A 24,256-nucleotide genomic window follows, 5' to 3' on the forward strand; every position below is an offset into this window, starting at 1 on the left:
AGTTTATAAGAAAATAATTTTTTTTTATTAAAAGAATTACCAGCAGTTGATTCAAATCTACACAATCTACGAACGTTAATGAAAGTAAATTTCCCTAGCAAACAATTTACGAAATATTTGAATTTTGTAACTTTTTTCTTTTAGCAACATAGGTTCAAATTGACATTAGATAATGGATAATGGGAAATATAATTTTTGTTTGTTCTTTTTTCTCAAAAATTCAATAAAATTATACATCAGTGAGTTTAGAAAATTATTTTCCAATCGCATGGTTGCGGCTTTTAAGTGTAAAAAAACCAGTCGTGAGCATGCGGAATATGACAGGTATTTTTTAAAATAGAGTCCAAATATGTATAATGTATATATGTACATATGTCGCTTTTCCTTGTATTAAAATAATAACAGTTATTACCGCGACTTCGGAAATCAAAGCATATTGTTGATGCTTCTATCAAACTATTGAAGAACTTTTTTGGAATTTTTACTATTTCATTATGTTGGTCACTTTTGCTACCTTTCATTCAAAAACTCATGTTTAAATATATTCCATCTGAAATATTCCAAGGAAAATGAATTTATTTGGGTCTTATATAGAATAAAGACGAGCTACAGATGTACATGAACAACTGTTGTTGGACCATTATTTTTAATTAATTTTAAAAATTCAATTAATCGAAAAATGGAAATTAAGATCAAAGTGTATGAGTGTATTCTATTCCAAAGTGCTTTCAGTTCCGTTTTTGAATTGGGACAGTCAAAAAACTGATAATAATTATCGTCGTTTCAGAAGAAAGCTATTCCTGTAATGCTTTTGCCATTCGAAAACGAGTTCCACTATGGGAACTCTTCTTTCAAAAGTAGTAGAATTCAATCCGCTTTAGAAATAGATAGTACAAAATATTCGTTTTAGAATTTTTTTGCTTTCAGAACGAAATACAGAGTAGATCCACAGCACACAAATAATCTTGCAAGAAAATTAAATGGTTCGAAAGTTATATATGTATGTATGAATGTGCAATGAATTCACAAATAACAGATGCTCAAGAACTAGAGGCTTACGTTGAGCTGCTGGCTGGTGCGCCGCGCCGCCCCGAGGCAAAGCTAATTTATTTCTTAATCAAAAGAGACATCAAAAGAAAGGTCACTTTAAAATCTATGCATAACTGAAAACCAAAAATTTTGAAAATACAAGGAGATGTCCGAACGTGAAAAACTTTTCGCCCGGAACTCACAATAGGGGAAAAGTGAAATTCAATTTTTCCGGGTGGAATCTTGTTCACGTGAAACTCACAATAGGGCTGAATAGCTCCAATCATTAGTCAACATCTTCTGGTTCTTCTAGAGATCTTTTTTTTTTTTTTCTTTAAAAGAGGAGCAGGATAGTTTTCAGTACACCCAAATCGAGAGCAGAATTGTTTTACTATTCAGGTTTTCAGTAGTTTTATCGAAATCTTGTGCTTAACGAAGACTTGTAGCTTAGCTAAAAAAGTATGGGAAAACTTGTGTTTTTATTTTCATTCAAAAAAATTGAAATTCAAATCTAGTTTTTTTAAACTGTCAGAATAAATCATCTAATAACGGTGGAAACACTAGATTCAGGTTTAGTGGAAACGTAGCATAACCAAACTAACATTTTTAGCTTAGATGTATGAGTAAGTAAAAAAAAAAGTTCGCAAAAAAAAGTTCCAAAAATCTTACGGTGCAGTTCCGAAAACAAGTTTAATAGAACTACAATATAGGACTCATTTTGCAGATCATTTTTTTCTATACTTGTTTTTTAATTTATTTCGTCATATTTTGTTAAATAAAAATAAAATTCTTACGAGCAAGTTTATTAAAAACTTAAAAAAGCAACTTTTCCAACCTTCTAATTGTTTTAATCTTTAAAAAAAAATACTACGAAAACCAAAATAAAAACTGGCCAAACAATTAACAGTTTGATTTTTTGGTCTATAGCATACATAACAGCCGATATGTTTGGGTTTTATTTGTTATACGAGTAAAAGTTTCCTTTTTTTAAGTTAGAGACATTTTTTGGTTGCATGTCTAAAAATATTAAAACCTATGCAAATATAAAATAATAATACAAAAGTATCATAATTAAAATAAATAAAACAAAACTCTTCAGGAAAAAATAAAACTTTATTAAAAATACTGAAAACTCTTTTTGATGACACAAAACGAATTAAGGGAAAATGTTAAAGAAACAATTTTTCTTTTCCACAAAACAAAATGTGTGTTTTGATTTTAATTGACCATGATATCTGTTTCCTTGTTTTATTTAGCACGGTGAATAGAAATATTATTTAATTTTATATTTAAATTTATATTCTACAGCAATTATATAATAAATCGATCATTTACTTTAGCATTATACAACTTTGTCACTTTAGAGCTTAATTCTTAGAAAATATAAGTACAAGAAAATGTAAATGCAACATTTTTACAAGAAAAATACAAAAAAAAAAACAAACAAAAAAAAACTATTCAAGTCAAATCAAGTAATGAAAAAAAGAATGATTAATTAAATTAAATAAATATTTATGTGCCTTTTCCAAAGCCGGAAAAATCAGACGCCTCCGATTCATCATCATCTTTTTCCGATCCTATGCAATGGATACCAGTCCTTAGCATTGGTGTTCCCTTCCCCTTGCCCAGCACTCGAGCAGCTATCAATAGCTTAAATATCTCCATGGAATTCTTTGCATTTTGAATGGTCAATGTTTCTCGTAAAAGTTTTTCTTTGTAAGCAAAAAATTCAACTTTCATCTCGAAGAAATCGTGCTCATCATCTTTGACACCTGAGAATTCTGTTATTCTGCAATTGAGATTAGGAACCGTACTGACTTCAGGTACAAACTGTGCTAATGTTGGACAATCAGAATCAATTTGTCCAAATATCGTTGCAGGCAATTTTAAATCTATCGAATATCTGTGATTGATTTGAAGGAAACCCAAACTGACGACTATAGTGTCACCGGAACGTTTATATGTAACACTGCTGTCCGATTCAAAGTCTTCTTTTAGGCTGGCTGTGTCAAAGTGAACATGAGGATGATCTGAAACGAGAAGTAAAAAGATTAATAAGTTAGAAGTATGAGGTTAATATTTTTTATTAGAGTTTAATATTGAGTTCTTAATGCCAATTATAAACTTGAAATTGAAATCCTGCTTGAAATTACTATCATTGAAGAAAGAATGTAGAATATAAACAATTCAAGGAAGCATAAATATTTCTACATAATCTTAAATAAAAGGTTTTAATCAAAATAACTGCATTCCAATCTTTTCAAAAATCAAAAAAATTTTCGGTAACTTTTTTAGTTGAAAAATAGGCTATTTTTTCTATAATAAAGTAAAATAAGGTGAAAAAAGGGGTATATCTCGGAATGAATGTTAATAGAAATTTTTTTTGCTCAATATCTTCGTTTTGGCATTCTATAACATACCTCAAAATTCTAGAAAAATCTCATGTCCGCAAGTCGCTATTTTCAAGGTCAAACGCGAAATAGGGATTTTCAAATTTAGCAGTAATAGACAATGGTATTATTTTTTAATGCTGATGCCAATAAAAAAAAATTTCTTTTTTTGAAAAAAAAATGTCTGTGGTGAACAGATGACAGTTGTAAGTTTTTTTAAGCAAAAACAAAGAGATGCACATTGTTTTGCAAGAAAAAAAATCGTCGTGAGTATACATTTTTTTTCGATTTTGGTGTGTGATGTGGTTTACATTTTTTTCTGAAAAAATTTAACAAAATCTCTCCCACAAGAAATGCATGGTTTTTTTTTTAGAAAAAGTACTGTATACATGTAGCTTTAAGCAAGTTTCTTTTTTTAATTTTGATTATTTAAGGTGGGAGTTCACAGAGTTTTTTACGAAAGCTGAAAAAGAAAAATTTTCAAAAAACTAATATAGTAGCCCTTGGTACCTAATAAATTAGTATGTACCCAAAAAAATAATTTTCGCAGTATTCTCTCCTATCAGGTAAAAAAATAAAAAGTTCCGTCAACTTCCACCATTTTGTTTTGTGATTTATTTTCTGCATAGGTTAGTGGGTAAAAAATACTTTAACCATTTTCACTGGCGATATTTAATGGGCTCGAAATCGAAATATGCAAAATTTTCACACAACAACAACGGGTGTAATTGTTTAGTCAGCTATAAATTTGTTTTAACTATTTTGTATGTGTAACTTTATATACTGAAATATCTTATTGGTAAATACAAATTTTAAGATATGGTTAATAATAATTTCCTATTTCATTCAAAAATAGGAACAAATAATTTTGATCACATTTTTTATGCGTCGGCTAATCGCGAAACAATCAATTTGGTTAGAAGATGTTTATATATCCGTCGACATCCAACTTATTTTGATGCACGGCTTATATTCTCAAGAATAAACAAAGAGTTATTAACAAAAAAGGCTACATAACCGTTTTGGAAAATCGTAAGTACTCGTAGATACATGAAATTGTAGGAGGTAGCTGGTTTTCCAAGAGTACATATTTTTCACTGAGAAAGTCTTTTTTTTACGCCAATTTGCTGTTAGTAAGCTGTAAGGATGTGCTGAGACGAAATTTAAACATTTAAGTGAACATAGGAAAAAAAAAAACAAAAAATGTAGAGAATAAGAGTTACCCACCAGACAGAACAATATTTTTATATCTTTTTTTTGTAAATGTGAATTATTTATAATTCCAATACACACACCTTTAGAAAAAGAAACTTTAAACATTCAACAATGTGTGTAGCATATGTGGTGCGCGTCATAAGCAAATTACCACCCAAACAAGTGCACTTAGATGGAATGAACCACGCTGCGCTCGCTGGCTGCTGCCTTTGACATTCTTTTTTTTCGCACAAAATAGTACCCATCTATACTACTCTCTTCAGGGAACTTTTATGTAAGGGGTTTTATTATATGATGAAGGATGAACACCATGCGAGTATTGAAATTGCTTCATATGCATTGTAGCCTTGTGCGACAATGATGTTTTGTGTTTAAAGTTTACTGTCAACAAGTAATTGACTATAGATTCATGTGTTATTAAGTGGGTAGGAATTTATGGAAACACTATTGTATTGAACCATATGATTGTGTGTGGGTGGGTATTTTTTGGGCGAATAATAGCATACAATGTATTTATGTAAGTTAAAAATAGGACTCTTCATTCAGTTTGTTTGCAAACATATACAATAGACGTATCATGATTGACAGTTTATAAAAAGTTTTTATGTTTGCCAAAATGCATATTTGCCAAAACTATCTCATGGTGTAAATGTCACTCAAATAAAACATGCGTTTCATAATTCAAAATAGACAGCTTAAATATTACAACCACACTTTGCTTACTTAATAAACGCAAGTAAGAAAATTTAAAATGCATTTAAAACTTGATTAAATTGGATAAATTTACCTAAGAAAAAAAAAAAAAATAAAAAAGCTTAAACACACAATATTTCACCCCTAAAAGGTTCGTTGAATATAAAAAAAAAGAGAGAAAAAAATAACTCGTAATTAACTGTTTAAGGGTAAAACGACCAACGTTAGGTTATTTTTTTTATTAAATTACGAATTGAATTAAATTGCCTCATTAAAAGTTAAAAAGCAGTTTCAACCTAATTGAATATAAACAATTTCAAATTTGTACAAAAAAAACTCTTATGGCTTTTCCATAGAATCTATTTTTTTTTTTTATTTAATATCATGTGACACTTAATTTATTTAATATGTAGGTACCTATAATTGTATTTATTTTTGTGGTTATTCAAACTAAATCTAGTAAAATAAATAAAACATGAAATACGAGCAGGTACATGATTTGCTTATAGGCTTAACAAGTAGTAAATCCGAAAAATGAGTGTGAAGTTAATTGTTTTGCTATTGCTCAAGGGATTTTTCTTTCATAAACAATTAGGTATTTTTAGACCTGTTTACATTTTCTGCGATTATAGTTTTGTTTTAAAATAACAAGAGTAAGTGGTTATATGTAGTTATAGTATAAAAAAGTTGCAATTGAGATAACTAAAATAAATTAAAAACTGTGAACTTGTAAAAAATAATCGTAACAAAAATTAAGTAAATATTGACTTTCAGTAATGTACTATGTTACCTTTAAACACCTCCGAATCCTTAAAGTCAAAGATAAATAAAAGTTGCTTTGGTTGGAGTTATAGCATTTTATTTTGGTATTCATTAGAATAATTTTTAAGAAATGTATAAATAAAATATTGGTTTTAAAATTACGAAAACACAATTTAAAAATGTTTTAACCTCCAAACGAAGTATGGCATTTAATTTTTTGTAGAATAGAAATTTTGTTTTTTTTTTATTGCTGGAAGCAATTTTCAAAAAAAATTTTTATTCAAAAAATTTTGTATCAGCAATTTTTTTAATGTATAACTTTTTTATTTGCAATAAAAATTTTATTTTCGATGCATTTTTTTCGTTTGCAATAATATTATTATTAATTAAAAACATTTTTTATTTTCAATAACATTTTTTTTGTCAATGCAAAATATTGTTGGTTGCAATACATTTTTAAGTGTAAAAAATTTAAATTTTTTATAAATATCAACATTACGATGAATGAGAAGTTCGAACAAGTGTTTTTCTTCATGCCGTTCGTCCATCCGTGCGTCTGTTCGTACGTTTGTCCACTTTACACAGAGCTATGGCCTAAACGGATGGATGGTTTTTTTTTTAAACTTGGTACAGATGATTTTTGTAATTTCCAAGACCTGTTTTTTTTTCAATAACTTTTTTTTAACGTATACCTCTCGTATACCTATACCTATAACGTTTTCGAGGTATTGCAATTTTTTCGAAAACGAATCTTACTTTATTTCGATTAAATTATCTGACCGTAATGGTCTTACTGTTTATAACAGAACTGCGTTTTTAATTTTTTTCAAAAAATTCGGATGAAGGAAAAATGGTGTTGCCGTTTTGTGCAAGAAATCTACAATACTTAAATTTTTAAGACTTGGGTCAGAAATTTTCATTTTTTTAGGTTTTCTTTTCGCAAAAGGAGTTGACCTATGGCACTGAAAAATTCCAGTTTGCTAAATTTCTAACTCAAAATCTTTAATTTTAAACTTTTAACTCTAATTTGACCAAAAACTCTCTGCTGAACAAAAATAATTGTGAAATAATCATGTATTAATTTATTTTTCAATTCAAATGGGACTGCTAAAAATATGTTTGTAGACATATTATTTTTTTTATATTAATTTGCTTGCTCCTCACTATATTATAAGTTTACTCAAAAAATTAAAGAGTTAAATCGTAGAGCTTTGGCGTTTTTGAAAAGTACATACATTTACTATTAAAGTGTCACTATACATAATTTCTCTCAAATATGATTCTGCCTTGAAAAGTAAAGTTTTCCTTTTAAGAACTTGTTCGAATAAACGGATATTAACTTGTCATAAACAAATGACATTAACAACTTTATTCCTATGATATTATTAGGAAAAAAAAAAAACATAAATGACAACATCAGGATATTTGTTTTCAATGTTTTGACGATAAAGCTAAAGGAGAAAGTTTGCAATGACATAAGGAATTTTGATATAATGGGTCATGAAACTGGTTTTTATGTTTATGATAAATTCTGTTTAAATATTTTTCAAAACAAAATTAGAATTCACAAAAAATAAATAGAAAATGTGTGTGCATTTGATAGGTGAGGGTTTCTTTATTTAGAATTGTTTATTCATTTGGGATATTTTGAATATTCACTTCAAAATATTGACATGAACAAAATATGGCTTTATAGTGAAAGTTTTATATGTTAAGCTTATTTTTTTTATCGGAATCCACATAACGTTAGTGTATTTTTCTAAAAACCAAGCAAAAACAAAATTAAAATCTTCAAACCTTAAACCATCGGTACGAAATACAAATAACCCAGCTTTAAATAAATAAAATATTATTTTTGAAACATTGGTGTAGAGTCTGTGACTTTTCTAAGTGAATCATTTATTTGCAAAACATGATAAGTCCACTTTTTTTAAAAATCCGTTTTTTTGACTAAATTTGTACTCCAGGGATAACCACGTCTGTCTTTAAAATATGAAGTATCTACTCCATCTATATCCGATTTTACAGCTACGCGAAACATTTTTTTAGTATCAAAAACAGAATAAGTCCCGGACTTATCATCTTTTGAAAATAAACAATAGCTTCTTTTTGTGTAAATGGTATATTAGATTTATGGCTGAAAATCTTAAGTTTAAAGCTACTTTAGAGTTAAATAAGCAGTCCGGACATTGTAATTTATTCTCAAATAGAATTGTTTGATAGACTGGGGCTAAAAGCAAAATTGCATATCCATTTAAAAACTAATTTCACATCCGTTTATTTTTAAAGTATGATAAGTCCAAAAGCGTTTTTATTTTTTATCTTTTGAGCTATCGCTCCAAAAATTAAAAACAAAATGGTATTTTGTAGCTAGGCAAGAGTTCTACAGAATGTATTTTTTATAAATTTTTCTACGCATATCAAAAGAAAATAGAACGTTTTTTTCGTCTCCTGAAAAATTTAAAATCATGGACTTATCATGTTTTGCAAATAAATGATTCAAGTTTTACAGTAAACAGTTTTGTATCGCTCACTTACATATGAATGGTATTGAGCTCTTCGATAACAAGATAGACGGAATACTTCAATGCGCAGAAAGTGCAACTTTTATTTTCTTGTATTCTTTAAATTTCACTAAATTTTCACCCAGAGTAATTTAAAAATTGAATTTTGACTTTTATAAAGTAAATCCTAGTACGCGCTTAGTCAGCGTACTATCATATAAAAATAGCACAACAAAATCGTAAACGAAAAATTATAATAAAAATAACTCATGTTAATCACCTCAACTAAAAATTCTTATTTCAACAGCAAAATCTGAAAAACCCTATATTTTATTATTTTTTGAAATTGAAGAGTTATGATGTTTTTAACTTTTCTCTGACTTTCAAAAGGAATAAAGCTCTATAGAACCAGCTATTTTGATTGAAATAAACGTGGAACATAAAAACATACATTTTCTCCAAATTTGATAGAAAACCAACTATTTTTGTTAAAGATAAAACTAAACAATCAAAAAAATTGGTAATTATTTGTCAGTTTTCTGAACATCTTTGAGGTTATGCAAAAAAATGATCCAAGTTTTTTATGGAAAGATTTTCGAGGCAGGGCCGGTTTTAGGGCCCTAAGGCGCCCCGAACTTTTACAAAAGTTATATAAATAACTAAGTCTTTCCAATCGATGTTTTATTTATTTTTACTTTCACGAAAGCGCCCCAATTTTTTTTCTATTTTACTTTTTCAACGGCCGCGGCGCTCTTATTCTTGTCCTAAACTTTTTGAAGAATGAAGGCGCCTCCCAATTTTGGGTTAATTTGTTCGGCTGTCGGAAGAACAATGGCGTCCAAAATCCTCGTTCATCTTTGAAGAACAAGGCGCCCCAGTTTCTTTTGAAAGACTAAAGCAACATTAATATTCCTCCAACCAATTTAATCTTTGCAAAGGCGCCCCTATAAATATAAAGAACTAAATCATAGCTTGTAATATGGAGATGGAGTGTGTTTCTTTATTTTTTCGGGATATGGAAAAGAATAGACCGACGAGACAAAATAGTTTATTGAATAAAGAAACAGAAGGGAGACGGACAGGATTCTGAAATCCAAAATCCAGAAAGCCCAAAATCTAGAAAACCCGAAAACCCAAAATCCAGAGAGGTAAAAAATTGACAGCTTCTCCATTTCTCATAAAAACTACGTTTGTGTGTGAGAATAAAAAAAAATAGGTCTGTTCGTTGTTCCCCCCTCCAGGGCACTCTGAGTCATATCAATTAACTGTCAAAAAAATCAGAGTTTCTCGGGTTTTCATTTTACATCGAACACCTCAGAGCTTTATGGGGACTTTTCACGAATCGATTTTTGCCGTGCGGCGAAGCTTTTCGACTCGTGTGAAAGTAAGTCACAATTCCCATAGAAAAATCCTAGTCGACCGACCGACATATCGTGCGGCTTAAATCGACTCGTGAAAAGTTCACATTAGTTTCATCAGCTGATTTCTGTTTTGACATTTTTTACTTTATTTAGTTTCTTATTTCATAAATTTCGTGAAAAATCTCATATTTACCACACACATTTTGTATTCACAAACGACAAATCACTTTTCGCACAACAAAACATTTTTTTTTCTTAAACAGCTGATTTCATTTTGATAACTCTGATTTCCTCTGCTCTGACAAAATACCCAGAGTTGTTCAGGGTGCGTACAGAGCGAACATCGAACACAGAGGAAAAGCAAATAACTCTGGTCGAAAAAGCAGCTACAAAAAACGCTTGACAACGAATTCGGAGCGACTCAGAGTGCCCTAGAGCTCACAACCAACAAACCTAGTACTTATAAAGGTATGTTTTTTTCGATTGGCCGTCCGGAAGCGTCCAGAATCATTCAGAAGCCTGCTGTCAGAGAAAAAAGTAAACTTGTCAATTGAGAATAAATAACATGAATATTTAATATATTTAATTTTTATTTTTAAGTTAAGCTTATGTACTTTAATAAATTGCACATTGTTACATAAATGCATTAACAAGTAGGTATACACAGAGAAAAATATGACCCGCTAAAAACTAACAGATTGCCATATTGTTTTACCGTCCATACATTTCATAAGGAAATCTTATTAAAATCAACGATTAATAAGGTTTTTTTAAGGAGATTTCTTATTATTTTTATAGAGAAAATCTTATTAAAATTTGACTGAAAAGTTGATTTTTTTTTGCAACTTAGCACTAGAACAAAAATCGCGATCAATATTTTCATGGCAGGTTGGTTCAGGTGGTAAGGTGGGCGACTAATGATTTGAAGTCTCCAGTTCGATTCCCAGCCTGGTCATCGTTTTTTTTATTTTTTTGCAGATTTTAAAACAATAAGGAAAACCCGATTGTTTTAATAAGGTTTCCTTCTTGGATGAAAACCATAGAGAAATCTTATTGTTTTTGTTCTATTTTATGTGGTCTATTTTTCTCTGTGTATGAGAGTTAAGACATAATCTGCTATTGTTTTTTTTTTTGTGATTTTAAAAAAATGTTTGATTGATTTTTTTTTTTTAGAGGCGCCACTAGCCATCTTGCCCAGGGTCGCCGGTAGTTCTTAAACCGGCACTGTTTCGAGACATGACTTTTCAAAAGCTTGTTTTCGTTGTTTTTGCAAGCATACTTTGTATTTGGGTTATATATTGAATAATAAATGACCAATCTGAACAAAAGAACCGGCACCAGAAAACTGAATAAGCAAGAGCACTAGAATAAATTTTTGGTGCAGGGAAATAATTCCACGGGAATCTGCTCCACATGTGGGAATCTGTTCCACTTTTTGAAGTGGAATAAATTCCCGAACCGAGAGAGAATTTATTACACTTTTAATTGGGAATTAACTTCACCTTCCTTCAATTTTGGAGACAGCGGTTTCGCTAATAAGTAGGTAGTCTAAGTCGACTTTGATTTTTTTTTTGTTCCAAATAAAAGTAAGACATAGCAAAACAATAATTTACTGAAAAGAGGAAGAAGCAGTCCCAATCTTTGACCTTCCTTTGATATTCGTATCACTATTCACTTTACTTATTTAATTCTTTTGAATTTGTTTTTACCTTCAAAATCACTTAAAAGTGCCGATACGATAATCATCCGCAAATGACTTCGTACTCGGTGAAAATGGTAGGTATCTGGGGGGGAAGAGGCGTGGGAATTTATTGAAAAGATTTCTTTCAAGTCTCATAGTTTTCAGTTCGCGTGATTTGAAGAAATATCTTACAAACAAAGCGGACAAATAATGATAACTTAATGATAAAAAACATATCAACCCCTCTTGTGATAATTGATTGAAAGCGAAGCGGAAAAAAATTTTCTCACTTGAGAATCTACTACGCGAAGCCGAAAAAAATTTTTGACCACGGGAGAATCAATTTTGAGGTGTGAAAATAAAAATTCGCGCGAATTTTTATTTTCACACCTCAAAATTGATTCTCCCGTGGTCAAAAATTTTTTCGGCTTCGCGTTTGGGTTGTAATATTTGAGTACATTTTCATGCGAGAAAATTTTTTTCCGCTTCGCTTCTAATGTTGGCCTTATTTTACTTGGCGTTATTTCATACCATCATTAGCTGTGTTTTATTTTCCTCGTGATCCAGATCAGATCATTTATTTATTTGAGAAACAATAACAAAAGAAAATCCTGCATTTGTTGTAAAGCTAATAAAAACAATGATCTGATCTGGATCACGAAAACACAGCTATTATCAATATAATTGCTTATATCCACAGATGTAGTTACATTATTAAGAATCCCGTCCAAACAACTTCAGTTGAAGGAAAAACTCTATAGGATGTTTTAAAAAAGAATACAACGTCGTTTTATAAAAAAAATAAACTATTTTTTTAAAGCTTAACATTCTATTTCCGTATACATAAAGTATTGATTAATATGAATTCAAATGGTTCTTAAAATATTCAGAAATTAATCTACTTTCCACAGTTTTGGTGGGTAATAATTCCACAAAAAAAAAGGTGTAATAAATTCCCTTCCACGGTGAGAATTTATTCCACTTCAAAAAGTGTAATAGATTCCCAATTGAAGTGGAATAAATTCCCATGTGGAGCAGATTCCCGTGGAATTATTTCCCTGCACCTAAATTTTTGTGTCATTTCAGATGTTTTTTGAGCAATGTATCAAAACATTAAAAAAATAGATGTTTAAGAGGAAATTTTTGACAAAAAAAAATTCTTACGGAAAGGAAAATTCAAAATCTTTCGAGTATTCGCAGTTTTAAATTTTGTATGTATGTACTACATTTTCTGGCAAAGATAACAAGATAATGTATTTTAAAATCTGTGGATAAGTTATAAAGATATGTCCATTTTCGTAACGATCAAAATTTTGGACTATTTTTTTTTAATTTTCAAGTTTTTCTCTAATATCACTGGTATAACAGAAATCCCTTCCCTAAGCTATAAAATTATTGATGTGAAGTAAATTTAGTGACAAGGAGGGTAACCAATGTCTTATGAAATGTGTTTGGTCTATGTGCCATCCAAATAATTTCCATATACGATTTTTCAAATTTGATTCAATTCTAACAAAAACATTTCAAAATAAAACTTCATTTGTCTGATCGATTTTAATCAATATTTCTCCGTTCTAAAAAACATTTTATTATTTCCCAAAATTCTCAACTCAATTGCCAAGAAGAACTTTATTTCCTATATTCTATGAATTTTATCTCAACTAGGTATGTATGTATGTATTTTATGTATTTGTCTTCAAAGATGATACTACGCAAGAAATTATTAATTTTCAAAACTGTTGTGCATTCATATCATTTAATGCAAAATATAGCTAAACAACAAAAATGCATTATAATAGTTTTCAAATGTTTTGTCCTTGAAGATAATTGGTTTTTCAATTTAGTTAAAAATATTTGTTGGCTGACAATAAAATTAAAATAAAAACAAATTAACATTTATTTTGGTAATTTAAATTTATTTCTCAGGAATAAACAAAATTATTTTAAAGAGAGGAAGAGAAAAAGAGGTGAGAATGAATTTGTATTGTATTTTTTTTCGTTGTTCCGTGAAATCCTAGAAATGCTTGAACAATTTTTTTTTAATTACTTATTTGCTTTTGAATGTCAACACATCGCGCATCGCAATCAAATAAACTTATGTGCATAAATTGCATTTTGCTGCATAATAAGCTTTGCCTTCGTTTTGTTTCGACAGGATTTGGCGGTTTATCGATTTTCAAAGCTATGGTGTCTTCATGTTTTCAATTAGCTATAAGAGGTTCACACAAAAGTCAGTTGCTGAATAGAAGAAATACAAAAAAAAAAGACACAAAACCATGGTGCGGTCAAAAAGGTTGTTTTGGAAATAGATATGCAATATCTCTATCGAAAGCTGTATACAACAAGAAAGGCCAAATAAAATGGAAGAGAGGTTAAAACTGCTGCCAAGAAAATGTATAGATGCTTGTAGAGTGTAAATATCAAACGGGATTATGGAAACTGCTTGTTTTGCTATAAATATTCTACGACAAACATAATAATTAGTATTCAGGTCATAGTGTGTAATAAGACGGCTTTATTTTGGAATTAAACACAACTCACGTCCGAAAGCATTTTCGGCCAAGTTCTATAGAGTATCTAACATTTTCGAGGACATAGAATAAACACAAATATATATAACGAATTGATGTTTCTATAGAACAGTTATGCATTTGAAGGAAGAAAAATAAAAATACAAGAGGGTTTGAAGAGAGTAACGCAGTCATTCATTATTGAGTAGTTTCTGGGGATAGTTACGAATGAAAAGTTGAAAATAATGATGTTCTATTGAATTTCAAGGAAAGTTTATTATAGTTTATTTTTATGCATTTCGAAGCAAAGTTCTGGAAGTTGCATGTCAGGAGAAGTTTTAAGTTGGGAAAGTGCCGTCTTTTGTTTTTACGACGAAGGAGGCAAAAAGATAAAAGACATTTTAAGTATGGAACTTGACTGGTTGACATTATGTTTGAAAACAATCAGCTTCACTGAATGGAATTACTTTTTTTTTGCTGCAGTTGTAAAATGTAGTGCCCAAACTTAATCGTAGATTAATGTGAGTGTTTTGGCAATGCGGATTTGTGGGTTTTTATAATAACTTTAAATTGTTGGTATCTGATATTTCCTTAGTACACACTAAGTTAAATGTTATGTAATTTAAAACAAACATTCAAAGGAATATGAGATCCAGATGAATGGATTGGCACCTGGGAAATAACTTTAGCTATAGCCATAAGAGTACCTACTCCTTCAAGTTGGTGTTGTTTTCTTTTTTAAGCTATTCAAACAATATAATATGGAAACATACAAAATTTGAAAACTAGTCCAATTTTTTTTTGTATATTACTCTTTTCAATTTTAATGTTTATTTCAAAATGAATGGTTTAAATAAAAAACGCAAGTAAAAAAGAACAACTGAATTAAAAGTTTTTTTCGGTTTTTTTTTGTATCAATTTAAAGAATTTCATGTTTGTTTTAAAAGTCGGAAAGGTTAAAATTGGTGTATAATGAAAGATAAGTTAATACTGATACTAGCCGTGTTTTAGTTTCCCCGTGATCCAGATTATATCACCTATTTTAGTTGCCTTACAACAGGTTTTCGCTTTTTTATTTTAACGCAAATAAAAAGATTATCTGATCTGGATCAAGGGAAAAATAAAACACAACAACAACTGTTAAAATGAATCGATACTTTGAAAATTGAAACTTTTATGTGGCAACCCTGTTTTAAAGGAAAAAATGTCACATGACTAATTTTTTCATATTTTTACTTTGAACAGAAGTAAAAAGAGTGAAAAAAAATTAATAAAATAATTTAGGGAATATAACCCAAAAATATGGCAACCCTTTTTAAATAAAAAAAAAAAAAAAAAACACTACAAAAAATCATAACAAAAAAGTATGATTTTGTCTCCAAATTTTTTTCTAAATAAAATTTCAGACAATTTTGTTCGCAAAAAATTCTTTCAGTGGAACAGAGAAAAAAAAGTTGATCGAACTCGTAAAAAATAAATCGCAACACTATCAAATTTATTAATTGGAATTATTCATAAATTCTCGCCAATTTTATTTTTTTTTTTCTTAAAAGGTAAATTTATGAAATCAGCAATGGTTTCCACTTGAGCCAAGAATTATACCTAGATTTAATATTTTTTTTTTCAACATATTAACCAAGAGTTGCCGGTTGTTTGAAATTTTTATGAAAGTAAATTAAATTTGTAGGTGCACGAAAATCCTAACCCCTATCTATAAAATGAGTCGCAGAAGTCTGATTTTTTTATTAGTTATAAACATCACTTAAAAGGTTAGAATGATACAAATTCAAAGGTTATATAGGTCAGCGACAGAAAATTTGTATAAACTGTTTAAGTTTTCTATAGAAAAAATATGTTACGTATACGCCACAGTGACTTCTAGTTAGAACTTTTCTGACAAAATTTTCTTCAAGTTAAAATCGAAATAAATATCCGTTTTAGGGCAATTGTGATATAAATTGAATTGAATAATGTGCATCCAAAAAATTATACGAAAATGTCAATACACCTATAATTAAAAATTAAATAATAAATCTTACAAAATCAACACGAGTGTTTCCACTCTACTTAAACACAGATATGCCACTTGAGCGGAAATAAACAAAATTTCCTCTTAAAAGCTAAGTGTGGAACCAGAAAGTTAGAAAAAATAAAAAAAGATAAAAACTATTTATGCACAAATGTATACTTAAGAAATGCACGATCTATAATAAAATTATTGTATCTTGGCGCGAACTACTATTAGTTAGGTAAACCTCAATAAAGATACCGCACAAGCAAATATTATTACAAAAAAACATGAATAAATATTGTGTAATGAGGTATTGTGGCCAAATAAATCATAAACATGTTGTTTTTTTTTTCTCTTTTTTCCTGTAAACAATTTAATTAATTGACTAAGATCTTGTTAATTATGAAGACAAAACATTTTATTTAAGTATTCTTCTAATTAAGCAAACATATATAAATATTGTTTTCCGATACAAATTTTGAAAGCGAATGTCTTCCAATCTTCCTTGATATTAATATTTCTGTCAAAAACGAATTCCACTTAAGAAAGAATGCTAATGGGCTAAACATTTGCAAATAGATTTCTTTTGGCATTCTAAGCTTGCCTAAAAAAAATTTCAAAGAATAAAATGTATACAAGTTTTGATTTTGAAAGCCAAATGTAATTTGATGGTTTGCAACATTTTCATTATAATCTAGGCTGTAGTGATGGGAACTTTCGAATGATTTGAACTATCGATAGTTCGTAACTGAATGATTTGAACTATCGAATATTTCATTCATTCATTTATTCATTCGAATAAAAACTATCGAATAAAACTATCGAATAAACTATAGGATACAAACTATCGAATAAACTATCGAATAAAAACTATCGAATAAAAACAACTATAGTCGAATGAGAAAACTATCATATAAAAAAACCATTCGAATGAAATAACTATCAAATAAAAAAACTATTCGAATGAAAACACTATCGTATAAAAAAACTATTCGAATGAAAAAACTATCGAATAAAAAAAACTATTCGAATGAAAAAACTATTTGAATTAAGAAACTATCGTATAAGAAAACTATTTCAATGAAAAAACTATCGTATAAAAAAACTATTCGAATGAAATAACTATTCAATAAAAAAAAACTATTCGAATGAAAAAATTATCGAATAAAAAAAACTATTCGAATGAAAAAACTATTTGAATTAAGAAACTATCGTATAAGAAAACTATTTCAATGAAAAAACTATAGTATAAAAAAACTATTCGAATGAAATAACTATTCAATAAAAAAAAACTATTCGAATGAAAAAACTATCGTATAAAAAACTATCGAATGAAATACTATTTGAATGAATTATTTAAAACTATCGAATGAATGAATATTTTACAACTATCGATAGTTTGATAGCTTTTATTTGATAGTTCCCATCACTACTAGGCAGTTTACGCCACGTGATTTCAAAGAATTTTCATTCTTCAGTTCATGAAACAAAAACAAGATATCCCGGGTTTCTTCTCTAAAGACGGTTAAGGCTGTTTTTTCGAGGTGACAGTGGTTGAACCCAGAACCTTTGGCGTGACAGTCTATTGCACAAAAGGTACTATAAAAACTGATTGAGAGAAAAATGGCAGTTATAATGGATGCGGTGTTCGGCAAAACGAAAACTGCGCTAAGTTAATTTATTTTTAACAGCTTTTTGCAGTCATCATTATCAAATCCATTTTTCATGTATCATTTTTCATAATTGGCTTAAATATCAGTTAAAAGAGAATTTAGTTTGACACCATATAAACGCCGTCGTGTCGTGCCACACATGTGCCATATCTGTGTCATAAAAACGGCATAATAAATAGATAATACTCTTCTTCAACTCAACTATAATTTTATTGCGGAATTATATCATTATCTTCAACGCACAAGTCTCTAGACAATTCACATCTCTTTGCAAATATAATACGTATTCTCGTAGGCATAGAAGCAAATCACATACCTAGTACCTACATATAAAATGAAAAAGAGGACAAACAACGACACCGACGGAACAAATCTGAGAGAAATATTAAGTAATTTTTTAATTAAGAAAAAAGCCCGACAGAGAAGTGCCTTCATTTAGACGTGATTTTTTTTTTCTGTTTTATATATCTTTCAAGGAAACATCAACCCTGGAGATTTATCTGACACTCTTATAGAATATTTAATTGATAAATTATTTAGTGCTGATAAGAGGCTTTGAAGGATTTCTAATTATTTCAATTAAAATTATAAAAGATACAATATTTAAATATTTAGTTGCGTTTACACCACAAAAAAAAAAACTCAATTTAAAAGTCATATTAGGTACTACCTACCATGATTTTTTTTTTAGCGCTCAAGCTTAGTAAAAATATGTATTTTCCTAAAAAGGAAAGTCTTTAAAAATGGCATGCGACATATAAGCATTGTTTTTTACCCTCTTTTCTGAGTGATAGGTGGATAACACGTTAGTTGACAAATAGCCTTACATAAAAAATTTATAAACGCCGGACCATACCTAACACAGCTTGATGAAGCTAGGAATCAATTTATTTATGATCAACAACTCAGCTCAATTGATGATGATACGGATTAGTTAAGCTGTACAATTAATTTATATTTTATTTCCTACTCTTACTCATACATGACTTACATGACATGGCGCATGTAGTAAATTTAAATATTACGTTTTATTAAAGACAAAAATAATTCAAATTGTTTTTTTATTTGCTTAGGTAGTATTTTTTATTGGAACTGACATTTAAGGGGGGGAATAACTTTGTTGCTATTTATAAAACAAACAGATTTATTTGATTAATAAAAAACTTAACATGTTACATGCGATGTAAAGCATGATTTAAGGTTTACATAATAATCAGCGGGAGGTTCATGACATGAACATCTAGGTACTATACAAATAGAAAGTAGCAGCAGAGCTTTTAGGATTTTTTTAATTTTGCTTGATTGTGATTGGGGATTTTAGGGGACTTTGAATTTTTCAATACAAAATTTGATTTTTGAATATCTTCTAAACGTAGGATTGACAAACGAGGATTTTTGGTTTGTATCCATTTCTCGAGGTGGATTGCCGTTTGAATTTTTGAAAAAAAAAAAATAATTTTTTGGTATTTTACTAAAAATGATATTTTGTATGGGAGTTGCTATAAAAAAAATTCTTTTTTTTTTTGAAAAAACGACAGCAGTTTGAATTATGCCCCATTCACAATATTGCGAGACGACGAGACGAGAGCGAGACGTTTTTTCTGAACGTTTTCGATTTAAATAAAAATCGTTTTAAAATCGTATGGAAATTCACAATACTGCGATTTTTTATTCTATAAAGTAAACAAAAATAAAAAAAAAAAATAAACAGTATTTACTGAGAATCGAACTCCGGGCGGAGAAGTTGGGAGGCAATCACCTTCTCACCTGAACTAACTCGAATGTTTTAAATTCAGAAAACTTTTATCCATATAAACTGTCAAGAATATTTTTATATTTAAATTTCATTTTCGAAAAATCGTCGTCTCGTGCGTCCTTTTTCCAAATTTTCGGAATTTCAACGCAACGAGAATCGGAATATTGTGTATTGTTTCATATATTTTCATTATTTGGAAATTTTTAAAATCGTCAAGGATAATCTCGTCTCGCTCTCGTCTCGTCGTCTCGCAATATTGTGAATCGGGCATTATTGAAAAAAAAAAATTAATTTTTGGGGATTTTAGGGGAATTTCAATTTTTTTTTAATATCTCGTTAAAGAGGGTGGAAAAACAATAATATTTGGTATGTATTTAGAACTCAAGGTGGATAAATGATTTGCAGTTGGTTATATAGGTACGTCTATCTTAAAATTTGAGCGTTTAAGACGATTTTTTAATTTTTCAGACTTCCTATAAAAAAAAAAAACAGAATTTGCTCTAAAATTTTGTTGAAGGGTGGACAAACTAAAACTTTGGTTGAATAAATATTGACAAAAGGTGTACAAACGAATTACACAAGTTTGGTTAAAAAATTCTGGCTTCACGGGGAGCTAAATCTAATTATATTTCTTTCTCTAAACTTCGATTTTTTCAATGTTTTTTACAACAATACTTGGACAGCTTTAGGGTCAATCTAGTAAAACACTTGAAAAAAAATATACCTTGCGGCGACGCCCTAACTCTGAAACTATTGCTCCTTTTAGAAAATTATGTATGTCAAAACCAACAGTAGAGGAAGTTGGGGTATTGTGGTATACATGTTTGTTTTTTTGACCTCACCAGAAATTTAGTGAACGGTTTGCTCCCAAATTTTGTTGATGTCCACATAAACATAGCAGCTTTTCAATTCCCACTTTTCGTCCAATTCTAACAAGTGTGTAATGGGGTACACCCTGTATTCTAATGTGATATACTATACCACTTAACCCATATAATGTTTTTTACATTATTTTGAATGAAAAAAAAATAAATAATATTAAATTAATTTTGATTTAAAATAAGAAATTATGTAGTGAAATAATAAATAATGGACGAAAGAACGTTCTTGACCTTAAGTGATGGAATAAGAATTTTTACATGTGGAAAAATTACTTGCATGAAGAAAAAAACAAATAATGCACTCTTTCACCCCTATTCTGCTAATTTCTAATAAATTGAAGTTGAAAAGTCGTTGTTTCAAAGATGAAATACTTTGATTTATGTGACTTTAAGATACGAAACCATCTAAAATAAAACCTTTTTTCCACGTTGATTTTAAAATGTTCATCTTCAACGCAAAATCATTCCGAATAATAGTTAAATCAATGTGGTCATTGATTTTACGTGGTTTTATGGTGGCTTTTCCCTCAGTGTAACGCTTTACAAATGCTATTGTTGCTTCTGTAAAGTATTATAGAAGCAAAATTGCTATAAGGGTAATGTGGTATACTATACCACAATAGCCCATGACAGGTATACCACATTAGCCAAATCATAATAGTTGAACAAAAAATTTAATAAAATATAAAATTATTTAGTTATTACAAAACTAACAATTATATCACTTAAATAACTTAATACTTTGTCTTGAAAAAATCAAATCCGAAAAACACAAAACTTGCCCAGACACAAGCACTTTGCTTTCGTTTGAAAAAAAAACTCGTCTGCATCTAATTTTCAATTTTCTATATTTCGTCCAGTTGATTCGAAATATTTGACATTTAAACACGCCTGCATCTCTTTTCGCAGTCGCTTCACCTACTGGTTCAAAAATTAAAGTAAAAGCATGCTTAGTTTTTGAGAAGCCTGCCTATACCACATTACCCAAGTGTACCACATTTACCTAAATTACTTTACTATGATGGCGAAGATAAAAAAAGTGTTTTTCTTTATGCCGTCCGTGTCGGGTTGTGCGTGTGTGCGCCCATCTGTACATCGAGCTATGGCCTAATCGGATGGATGGATTTTCTCGAAACTTAGTAGAGATGATTTTTGCGTAATTTCCTAGAGCGTTTTTTTTTTTTTTCTTTTTTTGATTCCTCACTTAAAAAGCGTACCTACTATACAAAATTTTTGAATTATTGCAATTTTCTCGAAAACGGCTCTAACGATTTTGATTAAATTTGGTATTCGTTATGCTGTAAGTAATTCTAGCAAAACTGAGTTTTTAGTTTTTCTCAAAAAATCTCTTAAACAAATATAACTGAACGAAAAAACGTATTTGCAAACATAATAAAAACTACTTACGGAAATAAAATATAAAACAAGTGCAAGAAGAAGCCAGATTTTTAATAAATTACAGGATATAATACACCCCTAACATGTTTTAGTTCTCAATTTGCAATAAGTACCTACTTTTAATTGGTGGTTTTGGTGATGGTTTAACTTTTTTCAAATTAAAGGCTTCTCAATTAAAATAAAATACATAACCATGATTCTAACAATAGATTGGAATTGCTGATCAATGGAATCCGGCTTAACTGTTTTCAATCATAAGTTATTAATTTAAGTTTCACAGGGCATTACACACACACTTATAGACAACAATCTCCATTCCCACAAAGCAGACAAATTCTTCTACTATATACCCATAAGCTACTCAAAAAAAGATGACTGCAGTGATATCGATACATATCTACTAATTGTTTCTAATTGAAATTTAATTTCAAACTTCCCATGGGGGATAAGAAATGAATATCGTGTTTATCAATCAATCGTTAATGTCTGTCACCAAGGCTGTTTGTTATAAGAAAGTCTGATGAAAATCACCCTCCACCTCAACAAGCAACATAATATAATATTGCATTGGAACTGTGGAACATTAAACAATGGGGGCTATTAAATTTTGATGGTTATTTGTTTCGAGTTTCACTTAAAGTATAAATCAAGTTCAATTCCTAATTGATCTTTTGTTTTGTTTGAAAATTTGTTTTGTTTGTTTTGGTGGAAAATTTTTAATGTGAATTTTGTTTTCAAATTTTTATTAGCGAGAAAAAATTAATTCATGCTATGATATATTGATCCAAGACTTATTTCTTTCTTTTGGGTGGATTTTTTATGAATTTATTTTGTTTTGTTTTTACTACGCATTTTCAAAAGAAAAATAGATCAAATAATAAGACGTAATTTTCAGGGAGATAATAACCCTAAATGTGTTTTCTTATACTCGTGTTTACCCCATTCACTCCAGGATACTCATCCGGCTAATTCATAATAACAATATTATTTGACCTATTCAAAACAATTTGGCTTCTTATTCAAACAATAAAATTATATTTAATTCTGACGTTCATAATCATTAACTCGGCTGGATGATAGAAAATGAAAGGAAGAGAAGGCAGTTTCAGGAGCAGTGAACTGTGCTATTGCCAGAAGGCAAACAAAGCAAAAAAAAAAAGAGAAGTGAAATAAAAATCATTAAACTTGTGGTAATTGTTAAACAAGAAACTCTTATGAACCGAGGTCACAGCGGAGAATTCTGCTGCTACAGTATTCTATAGTCAATGTAGAATAGATGATAACTAAAACTCTCAATGGAAAATCCTTGGAAGTTTAAAAAAAAAATAATAATAATAAAAAAATAGTGAAATGGAAATCCTACTCACACGTTGTGAATATACTTTCATTGGCAACAAAACTGGCTGAACTGAATTTTTTTATATACATCTCTATGCCTATTCCTATATCGTGGATTAAAACCAGGGCCATTATTATACGACGGAAGACCGTAAAGAACAATAGGCTTTTGAGTGAAAGATATTTTTAGACTTTAAAAAAATCCATATACTTACTTATATAATATAGTCGGAAGAATAACATTGCCAAAGAATTTGTTCCGCATTTAATGCATAATTTTAACTACCTACATGTTAAATGCATTTTTTTTTTTTAAGTTTAAATTACTGTGTTATTATTTTTGTGTGTAATAATATGTCAACATATAAGACAGTCTTACTTGAGTTTATGTGGGCTGTTTTTTGTTTACGAAATAACAAATGCTTTGAATGCACTATAAATCTAAGGGCTAGTAACAGTAAGTGACTCTTAAGTGGCTGATATTGAAAACTTAAGTCCCGTATAAAGATGAAAGCCTACCTTACTTAAGTGTTGACTGTAGTAGCATAGCATTATGTTTATAACAATATTTGTGTGATTAAAAGTACACTCAGGGAAAAAACACAACTTAAAATGTATATGTTCATTAGGGTGGTCCAATTTTTTGGTTTTTACATTTCCGTTGTTCCCCACTCAAAAATTGGTTGCATATGTGTTTTGTATTACACACGTGAAATTTCAGCTTTTTAGGTAAAGTGTAGGTGGGCGCTCAACAGGCTTAAAGTTTTTGCTCAGATGCTGTTATAGCTGGGTCCGCATGCCTTGTAATTAACTTTTTCTATGATTTATCAAGTGAATTAAGTTATGTTGTGGTAAAGTTTTTCATGATATGTTTTTTCTTTCATAAAAACCCAATAGTTAAGTGATATTTTCACAGATAATTTTTGTTCATTAAATTCGTCTGTAAGTATTTTTTGCTTAAAGTTAAAACAAAACAGAATCAATCAATGAAATATGAGCTAGTGACTCAAAACCAAAGAAACATGAAAATCATTTACTTGGTTGTCGGGAACAT

At 29.4% G+C, this 24,256-nt stretch overlaps 1 protein-coding gene across 1 annotated transcript in view; it reads right to left on the reverse strand.

Moving 5' to 3' along the window:
- Window positions 1–2,123: 2,123 nt before the first annotated feature.
- Window positions 2,124–24,256, reverse strand: part of LOC129912806 (UPF0687 protein C20orf27 homolog) — a 52,171-nt gene continuing 30,038 nt past the window's right edge. Inside the window, exon 2 of the mRNA XM_055991239.1 lies at window positions 2,124–3,059. Coding sequence (XP_055847214.1) covers window positions 2,542–3,059 — 518 coding nt within the window. The 3' untranslated portion in view covers window positions 2,124–2,541. The remainder of the gene's footprint in view (window positions 3,060–24,256) is intronic.

Source organism: Episyrphus balteatus, chromosome 2 (genome assembly GCF_945859705.1).
Source record: "Episyrphus balteatus chromosome 2, idEpiBalt1.1, whole genome shotgun sequence".
Taxonomy (NCBI): domain Eukaryota; kingdom Metazoa; phylum Arthropoda; class Insecta; order Diptera; family Syrphidae; genus Episyrphus; species Episyrphus balteatus.